General features: G+C 41.7%; 1 protein-coding gene across 4 annotated transcripts in view; it reads right to left on the reverse strand.

Annotated features, from left to right (window-relative positions):
• Baz1a (bromodomain adjacent to zinc finger domain 1A) overlaps positions 1-27,977 on the reverse strand; it is an 85,474-nt gene that overhangs the window by 48,291 nt on the left and 9,206 nt on the right. For all 4 annotated transcript variants that reach the window (XM_059279480.1, XM_059279479.1, XM_059279482.1 and 1 more), the window contains exons 2-4: positions 25,342-25,620; positions 10,565-10,708; positions 959-1,060 (exon numbers count right to left, since the gene is read on the reverse strand). In XM_059279480.1, coding sequence (XP_059135463.1) covers positions 959-1,060; positions 10,565-10,708; positions 25,342-25,620 — 525 coding nt within the window. The remainder of the gene's footprint in view (positions 1-958; positions 1,061-10,564; positions 10,709-25,341; positions 25,621-27,977) is intronic.

Here is a 27,977-nt window from a genome sequence, read left to right on the forward strand (position 1 = left end):
CATTACACAAGCTAAATAATACAATATACAATCAACAAGTAACTGAATTGAACAGTCCTTGAAGAAATACAAATGGCCAATATACATGAAACAATGATCAACATCCTTGCCCATGCATATTAAAACTACACTGAGGTTCCATTTAGCCAAGAAAGAAAAGAAAACGGGCTGGAGAGAGGGCTCAGTGGTTAGGGAAATGTATTGTTCTTGCAGAGGACTCAGGTTTGGTTGCCAGTACTCAGGTCAACTGGCTCACAGCAAGCCTGTAACTCCAGTTTGAGGGTGATCTAACACTCTGGCATCCATGAGCAGCTGCAGGAATGTACACATACCCACACAGACACTCATAACTAATGTAAGTATAACATAGAATGCATGGGCAGTCATGGTGCTGCACTCTTTAAGCACAGGCAAGCAGATCTGAGTTTGTGTTTAAGACCCGTCTGGTTTACATAGAGTTCCAGGCCTGCCAGAACTACACAGTGATACCCTGTCCACCCCAAAAAACAACAGCAACCCCAAAAACCCCAAAACACACTTTACAAAGGAAACAAACACTAGTGAACATGGGGGGAGGGGTCCATATACACTATCCATGGGAATTAAATGAACGTAACCACATAAGTGGAAGGGGACTGTTAGGGAGAGGAAGGAGACCAGTGTGGGAAGCAAGAGAGCAAAACGAGATGATACAAAGAACATGATGTACATTCAGAAAATGGCAAAGTGACTTATATTTTGTATAATGGATATCTACTAATAAAGTCCTTAATTCATTAGCTTGGAAATGATTTGGAATTAGTAATTCAAACCAGGTGCTCAAGGTTCATTTTATTACTACTTAATACAAAAACATACTTATTTGAAAACAGAGTCAATCATTTGCAACACTATCCACTCGTTCTAAATAAAGACTCTCACTTAGATGCCTGCCTATAAAGAAAACACTGAGTTTTACCTGATTTGTGTTGCTTTCACGACAGCAGACTCATACATTTCCTTTTTAGTGGGCTGCACCTTGTACCTGAAGAGTAAGGGATCAATTGCATCTTTTTTCTTCCTAAAAAGAAGAACAGACCCAAATCAGTTAGTCATTTAAGAACATGAGATTCTTGAAACTATTTCTTTGCACATTATAGTAATAGACTCTTTCTCTTTTTCTTTTGAAGCAGAGTCTCAATATATAGCTCTATCTGGCCTTGAACTCACAGGACAGGCCTCCAAGTACTGAAATTGAAGATAAGCTCTACTACACCAGCTATGATACAATCTTATGTGGTTTTATTTTATTTTATTTGTTTGTTTGTTTGTTTGTGCTACACAGGGTTTCTCTGTGTAGCTTTTGGAGCCTATCCTGATCTCGTTCTGTAGACCAGGCTGGCCTCAAACTCAAGAGATCCACCTCCTCTGCCTCCCAAGTGTGGGGATTAAAGGCATGCGCCACCACCGCCCAGCATGGTTTTATTTTAAGATTTTTATAAATTAGATAGCTGTTCACACTGTATTAGCCAAAACACTACAAGGCATAATTTAATCTTAAGTAGGCATTTAAATTATTCATTCAATAAAATTTCCTTGAGTGAATAAAGTAGTTGGAAATGAATAGTAAGTACTTAGTACTGTTTACCTGCTTAGGTTTTATATATAAGTGTAAAAATTACACACACACACACACACACACACACACACATACACACACACTTTTTTTTTTCCGAGACAGGGTTGCAGATAATTTGGGCTGGTTTTGAGCTCATTCCATAGTTGAGGATGACCCAGAACTCACAACATTGAGTGACTGAGGGTAACTCTGAACTCCTGGCCCTCTCCTTGCTTTCACTTCCCAGTGCTAGGTTACGGGTACGTGCCACCACACCCAGTTTATTCGTGGTTAGGGACTGAACACAGGTCTTCACGCACCTAGGTGAAAGTATTCTACCAACTGAGCTATACCCAGCCCCTATGTTAGAAAAATTTGGAGGGAAAAAAGTGAGGAAAAGTAAAGAGAAGGTGGGCAGAGTGGCAGGCTGTGCTGTATGTAATTCCAGCACTTGGGAACTAGAAGGTATGAGGATCAGAAATTCAGCATCATCCTTAGCTACACTGAAAGTTGCAAGCTAGCTTGGATATCTCAAAAATAAAGAAAAGGTAGGTTTCTTAGAATTGCTTTTAACTTTCTTCACAGGAGCAAGCCTGGGCCTGGTGGTTTAGGCCTGTAAACCAAGTTACTTACTCAGGAGGCTAAGGCAGAAGATCAAGGCTACAACTGAGTCAAGGCCATCTTGGGCAATTTAGTGAAATCCTGTCTCAAAATAAAAATAAAAAGGGTATGGAAGTATAGGTCCATGGCAGAATACTTGTCTAGTTCAAGCACACGTACAAATGGCAAATAGTACAGTTAATCCTCACTCCAACTAACTTCTCACTAAGCTTTAAAGATGTATCTACTCATTCACCACTCACTCAATAACTGAAAGCCTACAGTATGCCAGATACTATTATAATAACAACAAAAGTCAGTTAATCCAAGCATTTGAGAGTTCAAGGTCAGCTTGGTCTATAGAGCAAGTTCCAGGGAAACCCTGTCTTGAAAAACCAAAAATGAAATAAAATACAAGATACAAACAAGCAAGAAAAAAAAAAAAGCCACTACCTTATATAGGCAGTGATACTTGGTCAACTGACCAGGTAGGCCTTCCAGTAAGTTCATATTTAAAGAGCTGTGTTTGTGGTGATGACGGTGAGGGAATGAGGAACAACCCAGGAGTAAATCTAAGAAAAAGGAGTTTAGAGGAAGAAAGAATACTGAAGAACCTGAGGTCAGAGTGGGCATATTTAGCACAAGATGCAGGATCATGAGGAGAAAGAAGATTCATTCAGTCAGAGGAGGTGAATAATAAATATTGCAAATGGAGCTTTGCCATAGCCCTTTCATAAAACTTCCTTTGGGACAGAAATGAGAACTTCATTCTTTCTAAGGAAGTATGATCACCAGAGACCATCAGAAATGCTTCCTATTATATGGACTAACCTACCAAACAGGAAGAATACATAACTTCCATTTGAATTACTTCCTCTCTTGCTACTCCATGCCTAGGTCTACACAGAGGAGAAGTTTATTAGTATATCTCAATAGTAGCTGTCAGCCTGCCACATCACTACCAGCAAGGAAAATGATCTTTGTGGAGGGCCCCCAAGCAGCTTGACCACACAGCAGCCATGATAGGCTTAGCTAGACACAGCTTCTGTGAAAGTCTTACTGGCAGGCAACACCCAGATCCAGGAAAAGCCTTAAGCTGATACCACACAGAGATCCACCCAGAGATGAGGAAGTACCTGATATTCCAAACATTCCACCATTAGATAAGGTGGCCAGATGCCCTTGAGTCTAGCACACACCTATTTTTATTTTATAGATACCCCTAGACAACTGTCAGCCAATCAGGGTCCTGGACTCAAACCAAGTATTTGGGGGCATCTGTACTAAGCATACAGAAAGAAAGTTTTTCTCTACCACTGTTCTCTAAACAGTACAGTATAAAGCCTACTTACACAGCATTTGCACTACATCTGAAATTATAAGTAATCTATAGATGGTTATACATGTATATGCCAACACTGTGCCACTTTGTATCAGGAGCTTGAGTGAGCATCTGCAGACTTCTTTATTTGAGAGGGGTGGTAGTGAGTTCCTGGAAGAAGTCTTCCATGGATACTGGGGACAGTTTATTGTATTAATTCACAACAAAATATGTTATATAAATGTTTCTCTTTCACATACACATTCTAACAAATAGCATTTTATTTGTATTTGATAAAGGATAAAATTTCAATAGACTAAAAATAACCCCCCCAAAAATCTACTGTATTTTCAATATAAAATTTTCTTTTTAAGAAATTATCTGGGCTGGAGAGATGGCTCAGAGGCTGAGAGCACCCACTGCTCTTCCAGAGGTCCTGAGTTCAATTCCCAGCACCCACATGGTGGCTCACAACCATCTGTAATAAGATCTGGCACCCTCTTCTGTGTACATAATAAATAAATAAATCTTAAAAAAAAAAAAAAAAGAAAGAAAGAAATTACCAAGGTAGCTAGACAGTGGTGATGCACACCTTTAATCCCAGCACTCAGGAGACAAAGGAAAGTGAGTTTCTGTGAGTTCAACAGCCTGGGCTACAGAGCAAGTTCCAAGACAATCAGGGCTATACAGAGAAACCCAATCTCGAAAAGACCAAAACTGACGGGAGCCATAAGCCTAAGCGACCCTTGACATGCATGCCGCCATATTTAGGCTTCTCTCCTCTTTTCTTAGATCTAGGCCTTGCTTAAGTCTCCATAGCACCAGAACCTCTTCTCACAGATACCAGAACCTCCTCTCAGATATCAGGTGAATGAGCTGCAGTTAAGCAATTAGGCAGTTAGACAAGGGTAGATTGATAACCTTCAGAGCAACATTTCCTGCTGGCAGAACAGCCCATAATTAAGCCCCTTCCTGCTTGCGACCCCCATAATTAAGTCCCTTCCTGCTCGCAACCCCCTTTGCCTACCTATATATGCCTTGAGAGAAAAATAAAATTTTGGAGCTTGATCAGACGTCCTGTCTTGCTCTCATTCTTTGTGTCTCTTGTCCCTCTCATTCGCCAGCCCTCCCTTTAGGTCCCCGTTGAAGACCCCGCTGGCCGGGGCACAAAACAAGAAATGATCAAGTTACGTTCACTACAACTCTTTTGCAATGAGAATCTATAGAATACTCTTTCAATATAGACAGTTATTTACAATGACACACACATATGGATTATATTAGTGTTTACCTCAACTTAGATATTAACCTTTCATACAACAAACTACAAATAAACAACTAGGATCCGTTCTTCATCTCTGCTGAGATAGCTTAACAGATAAAGGCTGACTTCAGCCCCCAAGTCAGCCTGACTTCAGCTCCCAAGACCCACAGGGAAGGAAAGAACCTACTCATGGAAGCTGTCCTGTTTTCCAGCAACGCACGCACGCACGCACGCACGCACGCCTCACTCTTTCTCCCTCTCTCAATGAAACCCCCATCACTGTAACAGTCCAGTTACCATGACAGCCAGGTTATATTACATAAAAGGAATTCAATGAATGTAAAATTTGAAGTTAGGCATGGTGAAGCATGTGTTTAACTCCAGTATTCAGGAGGCAGAGGCAGGAAGATGGCAAGTCTGGACCCAGACCGAGTTAGTAAGTTTGAGGGAGCTTGGACTAACATATAGCAAGATCCTCTCTCAAAAAAAGAAAATTATACACATACATTATATATTATTTGTATAGAAATATTATATTTTTACACATTTATATATTAACAAGTGTGAATTATATTTTCATCCAGAGGTTCTAAAATAATTATCTTTCCTTGTAGTCCTGCAATTGCTACCAGCACAGGAAATATTACTCAAAAATATACTCTATACAGTGTGTCTGACCAGGATAACAATTTTTTTCAACATATTTCCACTTTAAACGCCATCTGTTTAGAGATGGCCCCACTGATTCAGGCAACAGTTGAGGGGCTAGAGCGATACTTCTGCAGCTGAGCACTGGCTGCTCCTGGGGAGCAGACCCAGATCAAGTCCTAGCATACACATACAGGCCGACCCACAACCATCTGTAAACCCCAGTTCCAGGGAACCCAACACCTTCTTCCAGCTTCCAAGAGCACCAGGCACACACATTGCACACACAGACAGACACGTAGACAAAAACATATACACATAAAATAAAAATTTAAAAGGAAAGTTAGACAGCTTTATCATATAGGAGAGTGCATTAGAAATGACCTAACCTAACCTAACTAAACTATCTTGAAGTCATCAGAATAAATTCACCTATGCTTGCCACACCTTACTCAGATTGTTAGCTGTGAATATTTTAGGCAAGATTGTCTACCAATTTAGTTCAGTTTTCAGAGATATAGATAAATTTCAGCATTTGGCTACTGACAGAACCATGAGGCCCACTGCATAACAAGTAATTACATACACTGGTCTCACCACTTCTAAAACAGTTCAAATGTTTTTCTAGTGCTGTAAGTAACAGCCAGGAAGTCAGCTTTTATAAAAAGGCTTGCAGATATCTTAAGATGAGTTAAATAATTGTAAACTCACGGTGTTACTTCTTGTGTATGGCTAGTGTTATCTCTGTCTTATTCTGAAGTCTTAAGTAGACTATTAAAGGCTGTGAGCTAGGCATAATGGCACACTTGTAATTACAGCACTTGGGATGTAGAGGCAGGAGGATACAGAATTCAAGGCCATCCTTGACTACATATAGAATTTGAGACCACCCTGGATTTCATGAGATTCTGTCTTTAAAAAAATGCTGGATCAGACACCTAAAGGTCAAAGGCTGAGCAAGAATATGACTTGTCCTATATAAAGGTCCAATTCTGGCAAAAATATTGGCCATTCTGTAAGAGCATTAGGTTCTTCAAGAACCATGGAATAAACCATGCATGAAGGTTTTAATTTTAATTCCAGCACTTGGGAGTCAGACACAGGATGGATGATCTCTGTGAGTTCCTGGCCAGGCAGGGCTACATGGTGAGATCCTGTCTTAAAAATCAAACAAACAGAAAGAATAAAAGGATATGAAGCTGTCCAAAGCTGAAGTATACACAAACTGTGCTTTGTGACAGGAAGGACTAGCACGATCTCTGAGAAAGGTAGTTTAAGAAGCATGTGTGCAGGGCTGGGAAGGTAGGTCAGGAGTTAAGAACACTTGCTGCATTTCCAGGGGACCCGGGTTCAAATACCAGCACCCACATGGCAGCTCACACCTGTCAGTTCCATAGGCTCATATGCCCTTAAACACACACACAGACAAAATGCCCATATATATGAAATTTTAAATAATGTAAAAAAAGAGGGGTGTGTGTGTGTGTAAAAGAGAAAGAGATCCTTAGAAGTACTAAGTGATCTATTCTTTAAAATCTTGACCACTGTTAACCAAAAAAACTGATCTACAAGGAGATACTATTTGGAGGATCAGTCCTGTCAATGCCCAAAATGTTCTGAAGGAATGCAATTTTATAAAGATTTTATCTGTTTATTTTATGAATATGGGTGCTTTGTCTGCACGTACGTCTGCACACCAGAAGAGGATATCAAATCTCACTATAGACAGGTGTGAGCTGCCATGAGGGTGCTGGGAATTGAACCCAGAACCTCTGGAAGAGCAGACAGTGCTCTTAAGCACTGAGCCATCTCTCCAGCCCTAGAATGCAAATTTAAAATGATGTGGTACTGGGTTTTGCAAAAGGCAATCAATATGCTCCCCCAAAACATTTAACATTCTATTTTGAAACCCCAATGATCAGAATCTCTTTTAAAAATCCTAAGACTTAACTATAAAAAGAAAAACAATTCAGTTTAAAAATAGAGGGCTGGGGGTACAGCTCAGGGACACAGATATACTCAGCATGTATAAGGCCCTAGGTCCAATCCTTAGAGTCAGGAAAGGTGGAAAAAAGGGCAAAGGCCTTTGTATTTATAAATAGACATTTCTCCAAAGAAAGAGGATGCACAAGTGACCAGTAAACACATGAGAGGACATTCACATCCTCATCATTAGAAATTAAAATCAAGCCGGGCGGTGGTGGCGCACGCCTTTAATCCCAGCACTCGGGAGGCAGAGCCAGGCGGATCTCTGTGAGTTTGAGGCCAGCCTGGGCTACCAAGTTGAGTTCCAGGAAAGGCGCAAAGCTACACAGAGAGACCCTGTCTTGAAAAACCAAAAAAGAAATTCAAATCAAAATCATGAGCACGATTTTCAGAAGAGAAAATATTAAGGGCTGACAAAGATGTGTCAACATCAGAAGACCTGCCAATTGCTAAGTGAGAACATAGACACAGCAGTGAGTGAGAAACAGCCAGAACTACGTAGGAGACAATGTTTCTCAATATGCAAAGACAATGTATCACAAGAAAAAAAAAATTGTAAAAGACATGTTAGCTGAAATCCACACAGACTTTAAAATTCAACAGTAAGAAAATGGACAACTCAATTAAAATATGGGCAAAAAAGATCGGACCAGACACCCCTCTCTCTCAAAGAAAGCATAGATGGAAGATGTGAAAAGATGTTCTACACCAACTGTGGCTAGGAGAGGAAACAGAAGCAGCATCAGGCACCACCACACAGCTCAGGGAGGGGTCTGACAAGCAAGGAGGAGCAGGACCCTTCACTGCGGTGGAAATGAAAAGGTGTGGCTGCACTGCAATATGGCTGAACTAATAAAGAGAGGAGGGGGAGCCTGCCCAGCAGGTAAGGTGCTTACAAGCACCAACCTGCACTTGATCCCTGACCTCCATGTAACAAAGCTGGACAGTGGCCTGCACTTGTAATCACAGTGCTGGAAAGGCGAATCTGCAGGGCTCTCTGACCGGCCAGCCCAGTGAGCTCCAGGTCCTGATGAGAGAACCTGTCTCCAAAAACAAGGACGGTGGCCTGTGAGGAGGAGGAATGTGACCTAAGGCTGTCCTCTGGCCTCCAAATATTATGTGAACATATATGTGCACACACATGCATGTGTACCATACGTACCTAACAAAATACAATTTTAAAAATTTAGTAACAAAAACCTAAACACATTCTTAGGTGATCTAGCATTCATACATCTTAATATTTACCCAAATGTGCAAAAACCTTACAGCTATACAAAAGCCTGCCATATATGTTCACATTACTCTTTATTTGAAATTGCCAACACACAATGCCCTTCAGTAGTTAAGTGACAAGTAGGGTATAAAGACTGGGACATTTTAGGTCGGTGAGATGACTCCAGTAAAGGCACTTGACGCCCAAGGACCTAGTAACCTGAGTTCCGCGCCCAGAACCACGTGGTGGAAGGAAAAAACCTGGCTCCCATATATCCTGTGACCATCACAGGCAAGCTGTAGCACACATGCATCCGACACACACAAACAAAATAAAATGTAGTAATTTAAGATAATGCAGTATTAGTCCACGCAAAAAGGAAACAAGCTATCAAGCTCTTATCAAAGAGATTTTGTGAGAACGTAAATGCATATGCTCCAGTGAAAGAAGTCAGTCTGGAAAGGCCACATTCTGGGAAGTATGGAACAATAAGGAGTAAGCGATTGCCTGCAGTTGCAGGAACACAGCAGTGAAGAGACGCAACACAGAAGAACGAAGCCTAATTGAAACCGCTGCTGAAGATCCATAGTGTAGGCAAAGTATCGGCAGTCTTCAGAGATCCAGCTCCAAGACCACACCCAGGGTATGCAAAAAAAATCCTCGGTTTCAGCAAGAACGAAACTTTTCTATCTGAGGGGTATTAGGAAAGGAACACACGCGTTCTGATGGTAACTTAGTTTTTTACTTCATCTTGAGAAATCTCTCAAAATCTTCCTCCCTCTCTGTCTTTACTCAGCTATATATATTCCCGACAGAAAGCTTACATTTGAGGGTCACACAGCACTACTCACAAGTGGCCCGTACTTTCTCCAGGGACAGTGACCTTAAAAGTGTCCCAGGACCTAAATATAAAGTTAGTTGACTGAACCTTGAGTCTTGTATCATAAAACTGAGATTAGGAGTTCATGCAGAGAGTGAGAATTTGTGCAGGGAGTTACGTCTTTACTGATGTCAGCCAGAGCTTAGCAAGCAGGGGAACTGGCACCACATTTGCTTCATGTCTGACCTTGGTTCAACAACCAGACACCTGGGAATCTGTCCCTGTGCGATTCATTTTCAGGGGCAATTAGTCTACTCTGAATTTGCTCTGAGGTCTTAAGTCAGCTAATTGTGTAAAAAGCTGTCTTTGTAGTTCAGAATACTGTTATTTTCCTATGTCCGCCTGAGCTATGAAATATATCCTTGTATTGTTTCTATTCATCAAAATTATACAGCTTAAGAAGAAATCATCTCTAGACAGTCCACAGAATAAATGCCCATAGATTGAGGTGTAATCATGAGATTAATGTACACATTACATGAAAATACACGGAAAAGGGGAGATTCCACAGCTGTTTTTGGACATGTGAAATTACAGACAGAAGCAACCAGTTTCAGAGTTTGTGGCCCCGTAAGTCTTGATTGACAAGGTTCCTCCACCGGAGTTATTCATCTAGTGGGTTGATATCTGAATTGTTAATTGCCATCTGCTGTAATATGCCATGAACCGTGGCAATAAAGTGCTTGCCTACACCTGTAAGGCTCTAGGTTCTCTCCCCAGCACAAGAAGAAACTAACTGCTTTGTTTTTTGTTTTTCAAGACAGGGTCTCACCATCTTGGCTGACTACTCACCATGTAGTCCAGGCTGGCCTCAAACTCAAGGCCTACCTCTGCCTCCCAGTGCTGGGATTAAAGGCGTGCACTGTCACACCCAGCAAAGAGGACTGTGCTTAAGCAGGTAATTAGAGAGTTAACTAGGTTTATTTTGAGAATTCTAACATCTGTTGTTGAAATGGGTTATTTATGGATGGTATATCACAGTCTGACTATAAAAGAAGAAACACAGTGCAACAGACCATCACCAACCGGACCTCTAGTCACAAACGACTCACCCATGTTGAAAAGAGCTGCTCTGTGTTTCTGAATCATCGCTGTCACTGATGACGATGGTCTCGCCATCAACACTGCCCATGTGTCCATTGGCAAAACCATTTTGATGTAACGGAGGGAGGACTTCCAAGATTCTACACTGCAGCCTGAAACAAAACAATCACAAGATGCAAGTCATTGGACATTTTATAACTCAGTAGTTCAGAAGTCTGTTATTCTCAATAACTCATCATTTATTTAATTTCATGTCAGATGGGTAATGTGCCTATGTTATAATAAGGTCTAAAAGAAACATCTTTTTTTCCATAGGGTTTTGTTTTGTTTTGTTTTGTTTTGCGAGACAGGGTTTCTCTGTGTAGCTTTGGTACCTGTCCTGGATCTCACTCTGTAGACCAGGCTGGCCTCAAACTCAGAGATCTGCCTGGCTCTGCATCCCAAGTGCTGGAATAAAGGCATACGCCACTGTTTTTTGTTTTTTATTTTAATTTATTTTATGTGCACATCTGTCTGTGTGAGGGTGTCGGATCCCCTGGAACTGGAGTTACAGACAGTTGTGAGCTGTCATGTGGGTGCTGGGAATTGAATCTGCGTCCTCTGGAAGAACAGCCAATGCTCTTAACTGCTGAGCTATCTCTCCAGCCCCCAACAGACACATCTTACTAGCAACATAACCCAAATTTCATTCATAAACTACAATAGGGCCTGTTTTTTGAAGGCTATGGCTGACTAAATAATTTAATTAACAAGAAAACTTGCCATTAATTAATTTTAAAATTCAATTGATTAGATTCCTGGGCTAGTAATGTGGCTAGCTGGTATGGTGCTTGTCAGCATATATGAACCCATGGACTCAACCCCCAGAACCACAAATAAAAACAAAAAAAAGCATGATTTCTGGGTGTTTTGGGGAGTGTTTCCAGAGGAGCTGAGGCGTGAATTGGTGGGATTGGTGGGGAGATTTGCCCTCCAAGCTGCAGGCAAAGCCCAGTTAGTTTCTCCACATATCATACCCAACAAAAAGGCAGGAAAGGTAAATCCACTTTCTTCCTGGGATACCCTACTCTCCCTTGCAAGAGAACTCCAAGATCTTCTGGGCTCTGTACCTACAGCACCTGTGCCCCTGTTCTCAGGCAACCCTATGATGCCAATCTCTGGTAATCCATTTGCCAGCCAATTGTGAGAACTTTGCTTGTGGAACCTAGAGAACCATTCTCTTAAATCTCCTCCGCCCTCTCCACACCTCATCCCCCAAATATATACGCCCTCTCCACACCTCATCCCCCAAATATACGCCCTCTCCACACCTCATCCCCCAAATATATACGCCCTCTCCACACCTCATCCCCCAAATATATACGCCCTCTCCACACCTCATCCCCCAAATATATACGCCCTCTCCACACCTCATCCCCCAAATATATATTCTATTTTTTTTCTATCTAGAGAACTGTGACTAATACAGTGCCTATCTTTTTAAACGTAGTGAGACTAAATTGTCTTTCTTAGGGATTGTATTTGTAGGTTTATTTTTAGAGACAATTTTGATATGTAGATGAGGCCAGCCCCAAATTTTTGATTCTCCTGTCTCAGTTTCTGGAGTGCTAAAACACATGCAATGTGCCACCAAACCCAGCCAGTAATTATAATTAAAATAACTGATCAGAAAAATTAAATATTGGTATAATGTCATACAGATTGAGCCTTAAGTTCTTCAAAGATCCAATATTTTAAATCCTGAGTCTCTTTGATTATATTTTTTTAATTTTATTCTTACTATAAGTCTAGTAATGTTTTCTGATCTCTGGAAATTTTTTTCTATTCCTGAATTCTGTAACCACTATTCTGGCTATCTCTTAATCAACAAACAAACAAACAAAACAAAACAAAACAAAACTCTATTTGCTGTAAGTGCTGTAGGATCTCTTTCTGTATGCTGTGAATGTGTTGCTCTGATTGGTTGATAAATAATCTGTTTGGCCAATGGTGAGGCAGAATAAGGTTAGGCGGTACATTCAAACTGGAGAGAGAGAAGAAAGGAGAGTGGGGAGAAGCGTAGTGGTTTAGAGCACTCACTGGTCTTCCCAAGGACGTGGGTTCAGTTCCCAGCACTCACAGGTCGTCTCACACGTCTGTAACATGGTGCACAGACCGAAATGCAGACAAAACACCCATACACGTAAAATAAATAAATGAAAAAATAACAGGTAAACCAGACCTGCAGAAGACAGTAATTTAAGAAGCAGGAGCAAGCAGTGGTGGGATTACATCTGCTGTCCTTCTACGACTCAGGCAATCCAGACAGGTCTTTAAGAACGCCCCAACATAGATAGGGATTCCTAGCAATGAGATAGATCTCCGCTCTCCGAGAAAATATTGGGTCCATGTGAGATACTGTGCTACTCACTTGAGTATGGTGTTTCCTGAGTCGGAGTGTGCATGGTGTGCACGTGCGTGTGGGTTTGTGTCAGCATCCACTATCATTTGACATCTCCACTCCCAGGAACGTCCTTCCCCACACTGTAGCCTCCTGGCCATGACTACCTGCCAGTTTCTCTCAGAACACTGCCAGAGTCAGGTGAGGCAGGGCAAGCCCCCTTTTTCTGAGGTGACAGGTCTTCTGAGAAATTTTTAATCTTGGAATCTAGAACACAGAAATCATTGCCTTGCCCATCACAGAATGACACAAAAGTCTCGTACTGTTGACAGCCATGTCCCTGCCAAAGGGAGGAAGTCGGTGTGCAGTGGGAGAAGGTAGCATCTGTAGCAGGGAAGGAGTGACCAAAGGGTTGGAAGAAATCAGTCCTTTTATTTCTGTTCTTCTTCAGACTTAACTGTTCCTTGCCCATCTTAAGCTTAGCTGTTTAACCTTTCCTTCAATTCAATAAACTGGTAATTCCCCATTTGCCCATGCTTTTGTTAACTAAGAAAGAAAGATCTCTTAAGCTTTTCACTTTATAGGTGCGGGTGTTCTTGCCTCCATATATACCTGTGGCACCATCTGCATGCAGTACCTGGGGAGGCCAGGAGAGGGCGTCAATCTCCCCGAACTACAGCTACAGACAGCTGTGAGCCACCCAGTGGGTGCTGGGAACTGAAAAGGTCTTCTGGGACCACCACTCCAGCCCTGGCCTAGGCTTTTTAAAATGAGGTTTTTGTTTTTGTTGTTTGTTTTTTTACTTACAGCCAAAAACATTAGATACCATGGGGAAAAGCCCACCAGGCCTGGTGGCATGATGTCTGTAGGCAGCTCAGAAAGTCCTGAACAGTCTAGAAAACACAGGAGACCCTTCCAGAACTAAATACAGAGCAGTGGGATGGCTCAGTGGGTAAAGGCACCTGCAGCGATGACCACAACATGACGTTCAATCCCCTTCCCGTTACCCTTTGACCTCAAGTGCTGTCTCACCCCCTCCCCACCATGGGCTCAAGCCCCATACCCAACATGTAATTTTAAAATAAATACACGGGTCTGGCAAGATGGCAGAGGGATACAGGTGCTCTCCATGCACTCTTGGTGACCCAAGTCTGATCTCTGGAACCTAACCTATGTAAGGTAGTCAGAGAAGACTCCACTTTGACTTTGTTGTCCTCTGACTCTATGGGTGTAATACACAAACACTCTCTCTCTCTCTCTCTCTCTCTCTCTCTCTCTCTCTCTCTCTCTCTCCCACTAATGATAGACAGATAGATAGATAGATAGATAGATAGATAAAGGCATTGCGAGAAATGACTCATCAGTTAAATTGAACACTGCAGACCAGAGTTCATTTCCCAGCACTGACATCAGACAGCTCACAGGGGCCTGTTACTCAAGCTCCCGTGGAATCCAATACCTCTGGCCTCTGCAGACACCCACACCCATGTACACAAACCCACATGCACACGCATAACTTAAAGTAATATAAATAAATAAATAAATAAATAATCTTTTAAAAGGGCTGGAGAGATGGCTCAACAATTAAGAGCATATTGCTCTTGCAGACAGAGGTTCTGAGTTCAATTCTCACAGCGCCAGTAACTCCAGCTCCAAGGAGATCCAACACCTGTGGCCTCCTCAGGCATCTGCACATACCCACACACAGATATATACACATAGTTCTTTTACAAAATTCAAAACCTTAATCACTGAGTCATGACAATTATTAAGAGCAGCTGCTGCTCCTACAGAGGACTGGGGTTCAGTTCCCAGCACCCACACTGCACTGCAGCTTACAACACCAGTTCCAGGAGACCTAAGGCATGCAGTGCCCATACATGCATGCTGGCAACCACATATAAACACAAAAATAATTAATAAATCCTTTTTAAAAATTGAATAGAGAATACTTCCTAATTCATTCTATAAACCTGAGATATAGTAACTACATGAAGAATTCTTACAATTGAAAAAAAAAAACTAATATTTTTAAAAAACTAGTAGGTCTGAGTAGAGACTTGGATCCAAAGAAGATATAAATGGCGAAGAGCATAAAAAGATGCATGTATCATCTGTAAAACACAGAATCAAAATTGCAGGAAGTAACAGACATATCCAGTAAGGTGGTACTTATTTATCTTAAAAGCAAAATTTATCATAAAGGGTAACAAGTATTGGTAAGTCTGTAGAGAAATAAGAACCAATCCAGCTGCTATGAAAGACAGCATTTCTATTTCCCCACCAAGACAAACACAAGATTATCATTAAACCCATCAACTGTACTTTTAAAATTTTTAACAAAAAAATTAAAAACAAGCCAGGCAGTGGTGGTGAATGCCTTTAATCCCATTCAGTACTTGAGAGGCAGAGGCAGGCAGATCTCAGTGAGTTCAAGGCCAGCCTGGTCTACACAGCTAGTTCCAGGACAGTCAGAGCTGTTACACAGAGAAACCCTGTCTCAAAAAACCAACAAGTAAAAATAAAAACAAGTATTTAGATACTTGAACACCAATATTTCCAATAGACAAAACATGGAATCAACCAACATGTCCACTCACAGATGAATGGATAAACAAAACGTGGTTATATAAACACAACAGAACATTACAACATAAAAAGAATGGCATTCTATTAACTTCTGCGATATGAATGGATCCTGAAAATATTCAGTGTGATGATAAGCCACAGAATGACAAAGATTTGAACCTGCTTATATGAAGCACACAGACTAAGTAAGCAAGTTTATAAAGAAAAAAAGTTGAATAAAGGTTACCAGGGGCTGGGGGAGGGTAGAATAAGAAGTTATATTGCCTAATGAGTACAGAGTTTCTGTTTGGAATGATGAAAATGTTCTGGAAATGGTGATAATTATATAACACTGTGAATGCCACTGAATTTCACAATCAAAAATGATTAAAATGGAAAATTTGTTTTACACAAACAATTTAAAAAAAGAAACTTGTGTTACTGTCCTAACAGAAAAGTCTGGGGAGAAATTCAAAGGACACACCTATATGTTAGCAAATCGAAATGCTGTCTAAATATCTGCAGGCCTATTTTCACACTGGCTGACAAATAAATTTAAGTTTCTAAAGAGGAAAACCTGCAGGAGTCCTATCAAAACTTTCTAGGTAGTGATGAGACTCTGGAATTTGGAGACATCAAAGTAACCAAAGAGGTTCGCCTTTTCTTTCCTTTCTTTCTCTTCTTGACAGGATCTGGCTATTGCACTCACTTTGGAAGACTTAGCTCTCACGTCCAGGAACCACATTACCCAGATCTAAGGCAATGCAGGAAGCTTTTCCGGGGACGTGACAGTACAGTCTTCCCCGGCAGAGCCCAGGGTTACTGACACTGATGGTCACAGTCATGAGAGGAAAAGGCAAGGCCACTTAGTACCAAGGTCCACTTGGTGCAGAGTCTAAAAGCAATCTTACAGTCGTCAGAGGCAAGAGTCTGGCCACAACAGGACCTGGGGAGCTGCAAGAATTTGAGGGGCTGATCTACTTAAAACCAACAGAAAGAATAGTAATTTCCTTACAGAGGAAAGGGGGAAGGAAACCGCTATAGAATTGACACTGTCTAGAATGCAATACATATTTAATATACCAACTGCATTAGCTATTGTCAATGCTGCTATTAGCTAAGTGTCACACCCAAACCACTGGTCCCACTCTTTCCCAAGCTAATCATGGCTAGGCCTCAACGTCCATTACTCAAAATGCCAAGTCAGTATCTAATAGATTCCACAGAATGTTAGCTTCTGTCCTTCAAATCCACTTGCTACTATTTCTTGGTTCCAGAGAGTGCAAAGACTATTGAGGTACAAAAAAAGCTAGAGGGGCAGGAGGTGGTGGCGCACGCCTTTAATCCCAGCACTCGGGAGGCAGAGGCAGGCGAATCTCTGTGAGTTTGAGGTCAGCCTGGTCTACAGAGTGAGATCCAGGACAGCCAGGACTATAGTGAAACCTCATCTTGAAAACAAACAAACAAAAAAGATAGAGAATCATGAAATAACTATCATTGGCTGTACAGACTTCAAGTCATATGTATGTTTCAGAAAATGGAAAACTAGCTTAACAATCATGACCTGAAAGGTGGCAATCCCCAGCACCCCAGGAGATATATCGCTTGCTCACTCTAGGGACAAGAGAAGCTGATGTAACTGTACATGAATAATAGTGTGGGGGGTGCTTGCCGTGACAGAAATGTTCTGCAGCCAAACTATATCAAAGTCAATATCCTGGTTGTGTTGTTGTTATAATTTTGTGATATATTATCAGTGGGAAAAACTTTATTGTTTTACAACTGTATGTGAAGCAGTAATTATCTCAAAACAGCAACTTTAGAGATACTAATGATAAACACTAAGAAATATTAACTCTGATTAGAAGTATTTACTCCATACAGGAGAAAGGAATAAAAATAATGGATATTGTGTGTTACTTTCAGGATAACCCCAAAGTCAAGGCCAGCCTGCATTACACAGTGAGTGAGTTGAGGCCAGCCTCAGCACTACAACAAGAATCTATCTCAAAAAAAAAAAAAGCTAATATCTATAGTAGGATGGCTCAGCCAGTAAAGGCACCTGCCACCAAGTCTGATGACGTGAGTTGGATGCCCAGAACCAACTCCTACAAGTTGTCCTTTGATTTCCATGTGGCAGGCCCCCCCTCAAGTACATAAATGTAAAAATTAAAAACTATCCTGAGTAATTTTTTTAATTAAAAATATTTTATCAGGCACTGTTACATGCCTCTGATCTCAGCTGAAGGATGCTGAAGGAGTAGTAAGACCATGAGTTCAAGTCTAACCCAGCAAACAAACCAAACAAACCAACAAAATCGTATCATCTTAGATACAAGGAATGAAAAGTCTTAGGATGTTGTTTAGGACATTTCTTGGCTCTTGCGGGCTGTAAGATTATATCATAGAGATTCAGCTGTGTAGTAAAGCTGAACTTTGACCGGCCGAGGGTCTGTCAAGAGGCAAAGCCATTTATTATGAATATTTGGTGTTACCCAGCCTTTAATATTTTAGCTGTCTTCCGCTATGAAATCCTTGTGTGCCCAGACCAATTGGTAAACAGTTCAGCTCCCCAGACCTGCTGAACCTAAGTTACTAACTGCCCTGCTGAGCTTAGGAGACAAACTGGCAGGAGACCCATAGCTCTGTTTCCTGTGCTAATGAAGCTCAGACCATCCCCTGGCCTTAAGGAGGTCTAATGATTCTCCAGAGCATTTTGACTGAGAACAAAAGAGGTTTTTACATATCAAGGTGAGAGATAAAACAACATTCCTGAGGAGACAGGGTGCCCAGGAAAAAAAAAGGCAGGTATTTTCTGTAGAAGACACAGAACAGCATGGCGATAGAGAAGAGAGGATGACAGAGGTTCCATAGAGGGTAAGCAGGGATCCAAAGTGTCACCCCCTCTTCACCTTCTGCTGTCCCTCCGTGTGTGTGACAGGCCACCTACAGAAAGTATGACAACGCACCCAAAGTTGTCAGCAATGCCCCCTGCACTACCAGCTGCTCAGTGACCCCTGACCAAGGTCATCAACACTGCCCTGAAGACTGTGCCATCATGGTCACAGGCAGCCCAGAACATCGGCAACGCATCCACAGGAACTGCCAAGGCTGTGGGGCAAGGTCACCTCAGAAGTGAATGTGACGCTCACTGCTACGGCCATGTGTGTCCGTCAGGACCTGACTGCAGCCTTGAGAAGGCTGCCAGGCACAACGGCATCAAGATGGTGGTGAAGCAGGCATCAGAGGGCCCAGCAAAGCACATCCTGGACTATTCTGAGAACCAGACTGTCTCCTGTGACTTTAACTGTAACACCCATGCGTCCATCTTTGATGCTGGTGCTGGCATTGCCCCCAATGACCACTTTATCAAACTCACTCCTCCTATGACAAGAAATTTGGCCATAGCAACAAGGTGGTAGACCTCATGGTCCACATGGCCTCCAAGGTAGGAAGCCCTGGACCGCCCTCGACTGCTGAGAAGTCCTTGTTCCAACTCAGCCCCCAACACTGAGTGTCCCCCCTCACAGCTTCCATACTAGGCCCACACAAGAAGAGAGGGGGCTCAAGGAGCCCTGGCTTCTCAAATACATCAATAAAGTTCACTGCACCCAGAAGGGGAAAAACTGGGCAAGGAGGTATGTGCTCATAAGCCCAGCTTTGTGAGGCAGAGACGGGAACCCACGGGGTCCACTGTCCAGCCAGCCTGGCCTACATACATGGTGAGCTCCAGACCAGTTAGAGACCATCTCAAACAATATGATGGACGGCACCTCAGGAAAGACACCCAAGGTTGACCCTTGGCCTCCACTATAGACCATGCACTCACACACATGAACATGAAAGAATTCCAAGAGGAAATGTCCATTTTTCTCATTTCTAATTGTATCATCTCCTGAGTGCCCACTCTTTGTATTAGATGTTTTGTGCAAGTTTTCTCTTCTATTAGCTCAAGCTACTGAGAATATACTTTAAGAATTGAAAAGCTGAGAGCACTAGTGTGTTCGCCTCCTTTTCCTTTCCCTACTTTGAGACAGCCACATTATGTGTGTATACAGCCCACGCACAAGGGCCTCTCTCACGATGTAGACCATGCTGGTCTTATTTTGCAGTGGCCCTCCCATCTCCGCCTCACAAGTTCTGAGATCACAGTCAAGCACCACCATTTTCAGCCTGTAGGCCACCATTGATGCTAAAATTGATATACTCATCAGGTTAAAAGGCTTCTACAATATTTATTTTCCAAGGTAGTTAGAAAAACAATATTGAAATAAACAGCTTATACTTTTTTTACTAAATATCTTTTTTAAAAAGTTAAATCCGCCGGGGGGTGGGGGTGGGGGTGGTGGTGGTGGTGGTGGTGGTGGTGGTGGTGGTGGTGGTGGTGGTGGCACACGCCTTTAATCCTAGCACTTGGGAGACAGAGGTAGGCAGATCTCTGTGAGTTCAAGGCCAGCCTGGGCTACAAAGCAAGATCCAGGACAGGCACCAAAACTACACAGAGAAGTCCTGTCTTGAAAAACAAACAAAAAACAAACACATGGATGTTTACATTTTCATACATAGGACCTTGTACATGCTAAGCAAGCAGTCTACCATGGAGCTATATGCTCAGCATCTATTCCTTAATTAAATCATTACTCTTTATACTATTTTATATTTTATACTATTTTAAGTTTTTGTGTCTGGGTGTTTTGCCCATATGTATGTTAATGTACAGGGTGTTGGACCCCCTGGAACTGGAGTTACAGATGGTTATGAGGTGATATGTGGGTGTTGGGGACTGAACCGGAGGGGGGGTTCTAAAGGAACAGCCAATGCTCTTAACAGCTGAACTCTCTCCAGCCCCTCTGTCCACTATTCTAAAAGTTCATTCAATGTTTACTGTTGTTGTTAATAATGAACAAAAACCTGAAACAAGCACATTTGTAGTAGTATTAACCAAAAGAAGAAGAAGAAGAAGAAGAAGAAGAAGAAGAAGAAGAAGAAGAAGAAGAAAAAGAAAGAGAGAGAGAGAGAGAGAGAGAGAGAGAGAGAGAGAGAGAGAGAGAGAAAACAGAGTATCTAAACAATGGTTAACTAACTGCTGAGCTACCAAGCTTGGCAAGTGTTCGAAAGACCAAAGCTGTCAGTGTTCAGGAGTGTGGAGAGGCCGACTTGGCCTCACTGCCACTGAACTTACTCCTTCCTTCCTAAGCTCATTACGATAAACTGGCAAGCCTCTAATTTCTCTCTCTCTCTCTCTCTCTCCTGGATTCCCACAGAGCATCTTAATCTCCCTCATATCATGAACAACAGAAGCAACATGTCCATGGTTTAAACGGGGCAGCAGGAGTTGGGCCTGACGTGACAGCACAGATGACCAGGCTTTGATGGAATACACCACTTCCTGAGGCCTCTAGGTCCTACCATCCACTACAGGTAAAGTTAAAACGTCACCATTTTTTTCTCACATCATCATCATCATCTATAAATTAAAAACAGCTTAAAGTGTTGGACAGAAATGCTGGATCTCAGACAGAAAGAGAAAAGGCTCCAATAAGAGAGTGATTGTAGCCGGGCGGTGGTGGCGCACGCCTTTAATCCCAGCACTCGGGAGGCAGAGGCAGGTGGATCTTTGTGAGTTCGAGGCCAGCCTGGGCTACCAAGTGAGTTCCAGGAAAGGCGCAAAGCTACACAGAGAAACCCTGTCTCGAAAAACCAAAAAAAAAAAAAAAAAAAAAAAGAGAGTGATTGTGAGGGAAAGCATGGAGAGAAATAAGAGTTCACCATCTTGATATACAGGGAAATTTTCAGGTTGAAAGAGTACAAAGGCCCCGAGGCAGGGCCTATGTCTGGCACTTTGAGAAGCAACATACATGTCTGCTTGGTGAATGGGGGCTGTTCACTGCTACATCAATAGCCCAAGTCAACATGTGGTACAAAGAAAGAGCTATTTCTGATGTCTTATCAGAAGCAGAACACGCATATAAAGTAGACTAGTTACTTTGCACCTCATAGAGAGCTATGCTTGATTTTTAGTAAAGGAAAAGCAGAGAGCCAGGGAGACGGTTCAGGGGCTAAAGGCACCTGCTGCCAAGCCTGAGGACCTGAGTTGAATCCTCGAGACATGTACTATAGTGAAAGGAGAGAACCAACACCAAAGACTGGCTTTTGACCTGGTACGTACCTGTATATACACACACAATATATAAATAAACAACCTACCACTGGCTTCTTAAGACTCCCTTCTCTGCTTAACCCTCACCCATTCCTCTTCAAAGAAGACTTCCATCACTTCGCCAACTAGCCTCCTTTGCTATTTGTGAATTAGTTACTTTTCTCTTATTGCAACCAGTATCTACTATGAAGCAAACTCTGAGGATGTGGTGGAGAAGTACAGTGGACAGCAACAGTCTGGACCTCAGCAGAGCAAACTTTAGGTGTCATCTCAAGAATGGCCAAACCCAGCACTGGGAAGCAGAGACAAGACCAGGAGTGAAGGTCATATTTGCCTACATAACAAGTTCAAGGCCAGCCTGAGATATACAAGACACCACCTCAGATAAATTAAAAAAGGAGGCTGGAGAGATAACTGAGTGGTTGGTTAAGAGCTCTTAAGGACGCAGGTCTGGGTGTTGGCACCCACGGGGTCACTAACAACCATCTGTAACGCCAAGGGAACCGGAGCCTCCTTTGACCTCTGTGATCACTAGGCATGCATATAGTGCAGGTACATGTGTGCAAGCAAGGCACTCATGTACGAAATATAAATAAACTCTAACAGGCCAGTATAGGGGCTAGTGAGCTGGCTCAATGAGTGAAGAGCTAGTCTGCCAAGCCTGACAACCAGTTCGATACCCAGGACCGACATGGTGGAGCAAAGGACTGACCCTTCTCACCAACACATGTATGCCATGGCACACACCCCCGCACAAAACGGAGTAAGTCAATAAATGGGATAAAAAAATTTAATGTTTTAAAAAGCTGGGCATGGTGGTCCATGGGAGGCAATAGCACATGGATCTGTGTGAGTTCAAGGTCAGCCTGGGCTACATACTGAATTCCAAGGCCAGCCAACACTACATGGTAAACTTTGACTTCAAACAAAAAAAAGACTTTAAAAAAGAAAAGGCCACCTTTAATCCCAGCACTTGGGAGGCAGGCAATCTCTCTGAATTTGAGACCAGACTGTTGTATACAGTGAGTTCTATCACAGCCAGAGGTACACAGTGAGACCCGTTTCCAGGAAGGAAGGGCAGGTAAGTGTGAGAAACTGAGGCAGGACTGTATTGAGTTCAAGGCCAGACTAGGCTATAGTATGGCCAATATATAAGGATGCTTACGATTTGTTATTGTTCAGAAAGACAATTTCATTTTGTAAAGATGTCTTTTTATTTATGTTTCTGTGTGAGTGTATGCCACAAGTGTGCAGGTGCCCAGGGAAGCTAGGCACCCTGGAGCTGCTGTTACAGCAGGTTGTGAGCCTCCAGACATGGATGCTGGGAACTGAATTTAGGTTCTCTGGAAAAACAATATAAGCTCTTAACACTAAGCCATCTCTCCAACCCCCTAGAAAAACAATTTCTTGTATTTCAAAAAGACTGTTCAACAAGAACAGGTATGCTTCCTAATGAGTTTCAATGAAATGTTTATTCCCAAATTTCCCTTCTACAATGGATCCCAACTCACTAATGTTGCAAGCAAATATGTGTGTGTATACATACATACATATATGTGTGTATATATGTATACATGTATATCCCATAAAATAACAAAAGATATAGAAAAATTATTACATATTTGTATGTAAGGTATATTTTTAAAAGTTCATGTTGTACAATAATTTATAAACTGTAGGGCATATTTGTCCTCCTACAAATGAGTAGCCATGAGGAAAAAAAGACAATCAGTCCCCAAATATGGTTCCATTATTCTTATGGTGATACAGATCAAAACACAATCTACTCTCTTAGGGTATGAAGCCTTTAAATAGACTCACCTTAAGTATGAACCATTCAATAGACTCCAAAACCATATATATTTTTTAATTTTTTTGAGGCAGTTTTAGTCTGTAGTTCAAGCTGACCTGGAACTCACAACGTAGCCCAGGCTGGCCTCAAGTTCACAGCAATTCTCACCTCAATTTTCCAAGCACTACGGTGACAGGCACGAGCCCTTATCTACCTCGTGTATGTGTGCATCTGCACCTGTGTGAGTGTGGAGGAGAGGACAACTTCAGCTGCTGTGCCTCTGACATGTCCACTTTCCACCTGGTTTCTGTGAGACAGGGTCTCTCACTGGCCTGGTACTTGTCCAGCAGGCTACACTAGTTGGCCAACAAGCCAGGAATCTGCTTGGTAGCCACTCCTTTCTTGCTGAGATTTTAAAGCCGTGCCACCATGGGTTCTCAGGTCCTCATGCTCCTAAGGCAAGCACTTTACCAACCAGCTACCACTCTCGTGGGTTGTTTTGGGGGTGGTGGGGGTGGTGGAGGGTAAAATCGAGACAGTTTTTCTCGGTGTAACAGCCATGTGTAACAGCCCTGGATGTCCTGGAACTCTTTGTAGACCAGGCTGGCCTCAAACTCAGAGATCCACCTGCCTCTGCCTCTATTCTGTTGAGATATTGAGATAGCTGGCCTTCAACAACTATTTTTTCTCCTTCAAATTATGTCTATAGTGGTCTGCCTGCACTTCGGGCCAGAAGAGGACACCAGATCTCATTACAGATGGTTGTGAGCCACCATGTGGTTGCTGGGAATTGAACTCAGGACCTCTGGAAGTGCAACCAGTGCTCTGAACCTCTGAGCCATCTCTAGGGTCCCAATCTCAAACTTCTAATCCTCCTGCCTTTACTTCACAGGATACAGAAGTGCTGAGATTATAGGCTTGCATCACCACACATAGTTTATTGAGTGCTGGGGATCAAACCAAGGGCTTTGTGCATGCTGGGTTCTCAATAAAGGTATTGAAAACATACAAAAAGGTGGAGTATATACAATAGTTCTACTTTTGTTAAATACTGAAAGCCATCAACACACAAGTAAGTATATTTAAATAGGCAGAGTATGTATAACATACTAGTTTTGTTAAATAAAATATTGAAAGCCGATTGGCAGTGGTGGCACACGCCTTTAATCCCAGTACTCGGGAGGCAGAGAGAGGCGGATCTCTGTGAGTTTGAGGCCAGCCTGGTCTACAGAGCGAGATTCAGGACAGGCTCCAAAGCAACAGAGAAACCCTGTCTCAAAAAACAAAACAAACAAAAATATTGAAAGCCATCAAAACAAGTATATTTAAACTATTATTTACTATGAGGATATGGTAGATAGCATTATTTTAGGCTTTTTAAATATGGAGTGTCCATGTAATGGGGTTTACTTTATAGTAAATTAAAGAGAAGTTGGTTTATATAGCAATAGGATCTCAAAGATATTTTAAGTGAAAAGAATTATACAGCATATTACCTAGTATACTAAAAAAAAAAAAAAAAGACTATGTCAAGTATGTTTGTACAGATACATAGACACATGCATGTACATATCTTTGGTGGGACATACGTGAAAAGATACATAAAAAGTAGCTACAGCTACCACAGGACATCTATGGGCTAACAGGGTAGCTAGAAAAACACAAAAGGAAAAATCTCCTCAGATCATGCTTTCCATATTTCACCTTTGAGGGTGGGATGTTTTCAGACAGTCTTGTTACATTGTCCAGACTAACACAGAACTCACAATATTCCTGCCTTAGCTTTCCAAATCCTGATATTCTAGGCATGTAGCACCAGACCTGGCGATATTTTGACTTTTGAGCAATTTATGCTTATCAAAAGGAAAAATTAAAAGTACTTTACCTTGTACCATTGTTCCTAATGACTTCCACAGTTTCTTCAACAAAATATCGGTCCTTGACATATGCATAGATATCATCACAAATTTCATGTAAGCGTGAACGATGGGTAAGGTTGGTCAAGTATAAAACTGGAATAATTAGTGGCTCTGGGAAACTCTGCAGATTCTGTCTTGCTCTTTCTTCGGATTCAAGTGCTTCCTGATAGGTCAGTCCAGGTCTACCCGTCACAGCACAGCTCCACACAAGGCTGTTGCACAGAATGGTTCGTTCAAAAAAGTCACTGATGAAGAAACAAGAACAAAATCCCATTACCTATCATTTCATAAACTTTACATTAAAATCGACACCATTATAACCTTCCCCCCATGCCACCTCATCAACTTAATACACAACTTGGGAAAGGTCTTCAATGTGCAACTTAAATGCGCTATCAGGTAAGTTGAACAAGCTGTACCAGCTCTGGAATTTGGAACCAAAGTGAAAGCAAATCAAACTTTTCATTTTCCTTTGAATTTGTAAGCTTTTCTGTTGAAAAGAACTTACAACACTAACATCAACTGACCATGATGTTTTAATAGACCTTAATAGAAATAACAGAAATAGAAAAATAGAAAAAATAGAAATAATAATAATAATAATAAATCCAGGCACCTAACAACAGGAGAATTACATGGTGGAAAGTCAGGCGGTAAGCAGTGTAGGAATTCCTACAGAACAAGGGCAAACAGCCTTATTTCAAGTTCGAGCCTTCCTTTATTTTCCTTTTACGGTGTGTAACGACTTGACCTTGCAGACAGACAGACTAGAAAAAGGAAAGAGGCGGCAACACAGAAAGAGGAAAGGGAAGTGGCAGAGGGCGAGGAGGGAACTTGCAGAAGCAGACATTTTTGGAATGTTAAACAAAATCAGGCTAGTATCTGGGCCTGGTGGCTCGGTCGTGAGTAATGCCAGCACTGAGGAGGCTAAGGAGGAGATTCCCAGCAATTTCAGGGCCTCAAGAGAGTCCCAGTTCAGCCTAAGCCACAGTTTAAAACCTCAAAAAATAAAGCTGTGTGCCAGGAGTGCTGGCGTGTGCCTGGAAATGTAACACTTGGGAGGATCAAGGCTAGCCTAAATTACCTGAGGTCCTCTATAGAAAAAAACAAACAGCCCAGGGTAACAGCTAGAGACAGGGATAAAACGACCATTCTATGTGCAGTGCCTTTTGGAACTGCAGTAATTTCTTATTATGAATATTTTCTAAAGTCTACCTAGTTTCAGTGCAAGAAACCTATAAAATAGAAAAACTTCAAAGAGAGATTGGGTAGAAAAAACTCACTGACTACACAAAAGCCCACACACATACATCATAACCACAAAAATGTGTCTTTATAGACATACTATAAACAGATGTTCCTATGGAGAAAGCAAGACTGGGAAGAAAAGGAAAACTTGAGTGGATGATTCTAAAACATTTCCATTGTTTGAATTTTTATTCAATCATGTACTCATGCATCATTTTACAAGAAGGCTTTGCTAAGTATAAAACATTAGAAATATGCAAAAAGTTAATAACAGATATCCAACTGGAGGCCTATGTAGAGTAAAAAAATATACTCTGGTCTGCTTTTCAATAATTTTGTGAATAGTATGAGCAAGTCATTCTTTTAACTTCCATCTTCCTGAACTCTTCTCCCATCATTCTCAAAGTACTTAAAGTATTCTGTGTACACTTCTTGGCTAGTGTATCTACCTTACTACAGATTATCCCTATAAACATTCAGATCTTCAAAGATCATTTGGGGATTGTTTCATTTGCACATGGATCAAGACAGCAACAAAAAATTTAAAAAAGAAAAAGAAGGAAATCAAGAGAAACCCATCACAGTACAATGAAATGAGATAACAACAATAACAATACGATGATGATACAAGGGGCCGCCGAGGACCCTGGAGTCCCAGCACCATGTCAGCAGCTCACAACTGTCTAACTCCAGCTCCCAGGAATCGGAGGCCTCTGGCCTCCTCAGGTACCTGCGCTCACCTGCAACCATGCGCGCACACAACTAAAAATAAAAATCTTAAAGCCAGGCAGGGTGGTGCATGCCTTTACACCCAGCACTCAGCAGGCAGAGGCAGGTGGATATCTAAGTTTGAGGCCAGCCTGATCTACATAGCAAGTTCCAGGACAGCCCAGGCTATACAGAGAAAACCTATTTCAAAAAACCAAAAATAAAAATCTTTTAAAAAGAAAGAAAGAAGATACATATGGCAAGTCACAATGACCCTGATTCTACATGAAGAGCCTTTTTTGAAGTATGTTTTGGTACAATAGTAAGTGGTTATTTTTTTAAAAAGACAAACAGATATACTAACAAGAGACTTTAGAGGAAGGCAAAACAGGTCAAGAAATACTAGGACATTTTTTCAAGTGGTATTAAGGGTTAGTTCTTAAAGAAAGCATAAAGTTAAAGAATACCCGTAGGGATGGATAGTGGGGGTGGTGGAACCTGTTTCTAATAAGCAAGAAAGTCTGTGTCATAATAATTTATTAACTAAGAGGCAAGGATATATTCTTTCAAGCATAAAGAATAAAATGGATATAAATATCATTAAAATCATTTACATTTTTGTATTAAATCTTACTACCCACATCAA

This window comes from Peromyscus eremicus, chromosome 14 (genome assembly GCF_949786415.1).
Source record: "Peromyscus eremicus chromosome 14, PerEre_H2_v1, whole genome shotgun sequence".
Classification (NCBI taxonomy): Eukaryota; Metazoa; Chordata; class Mammalia; order Rodentia; family Cricetidae; genus Peromyscus; species Peromyscus eremicus.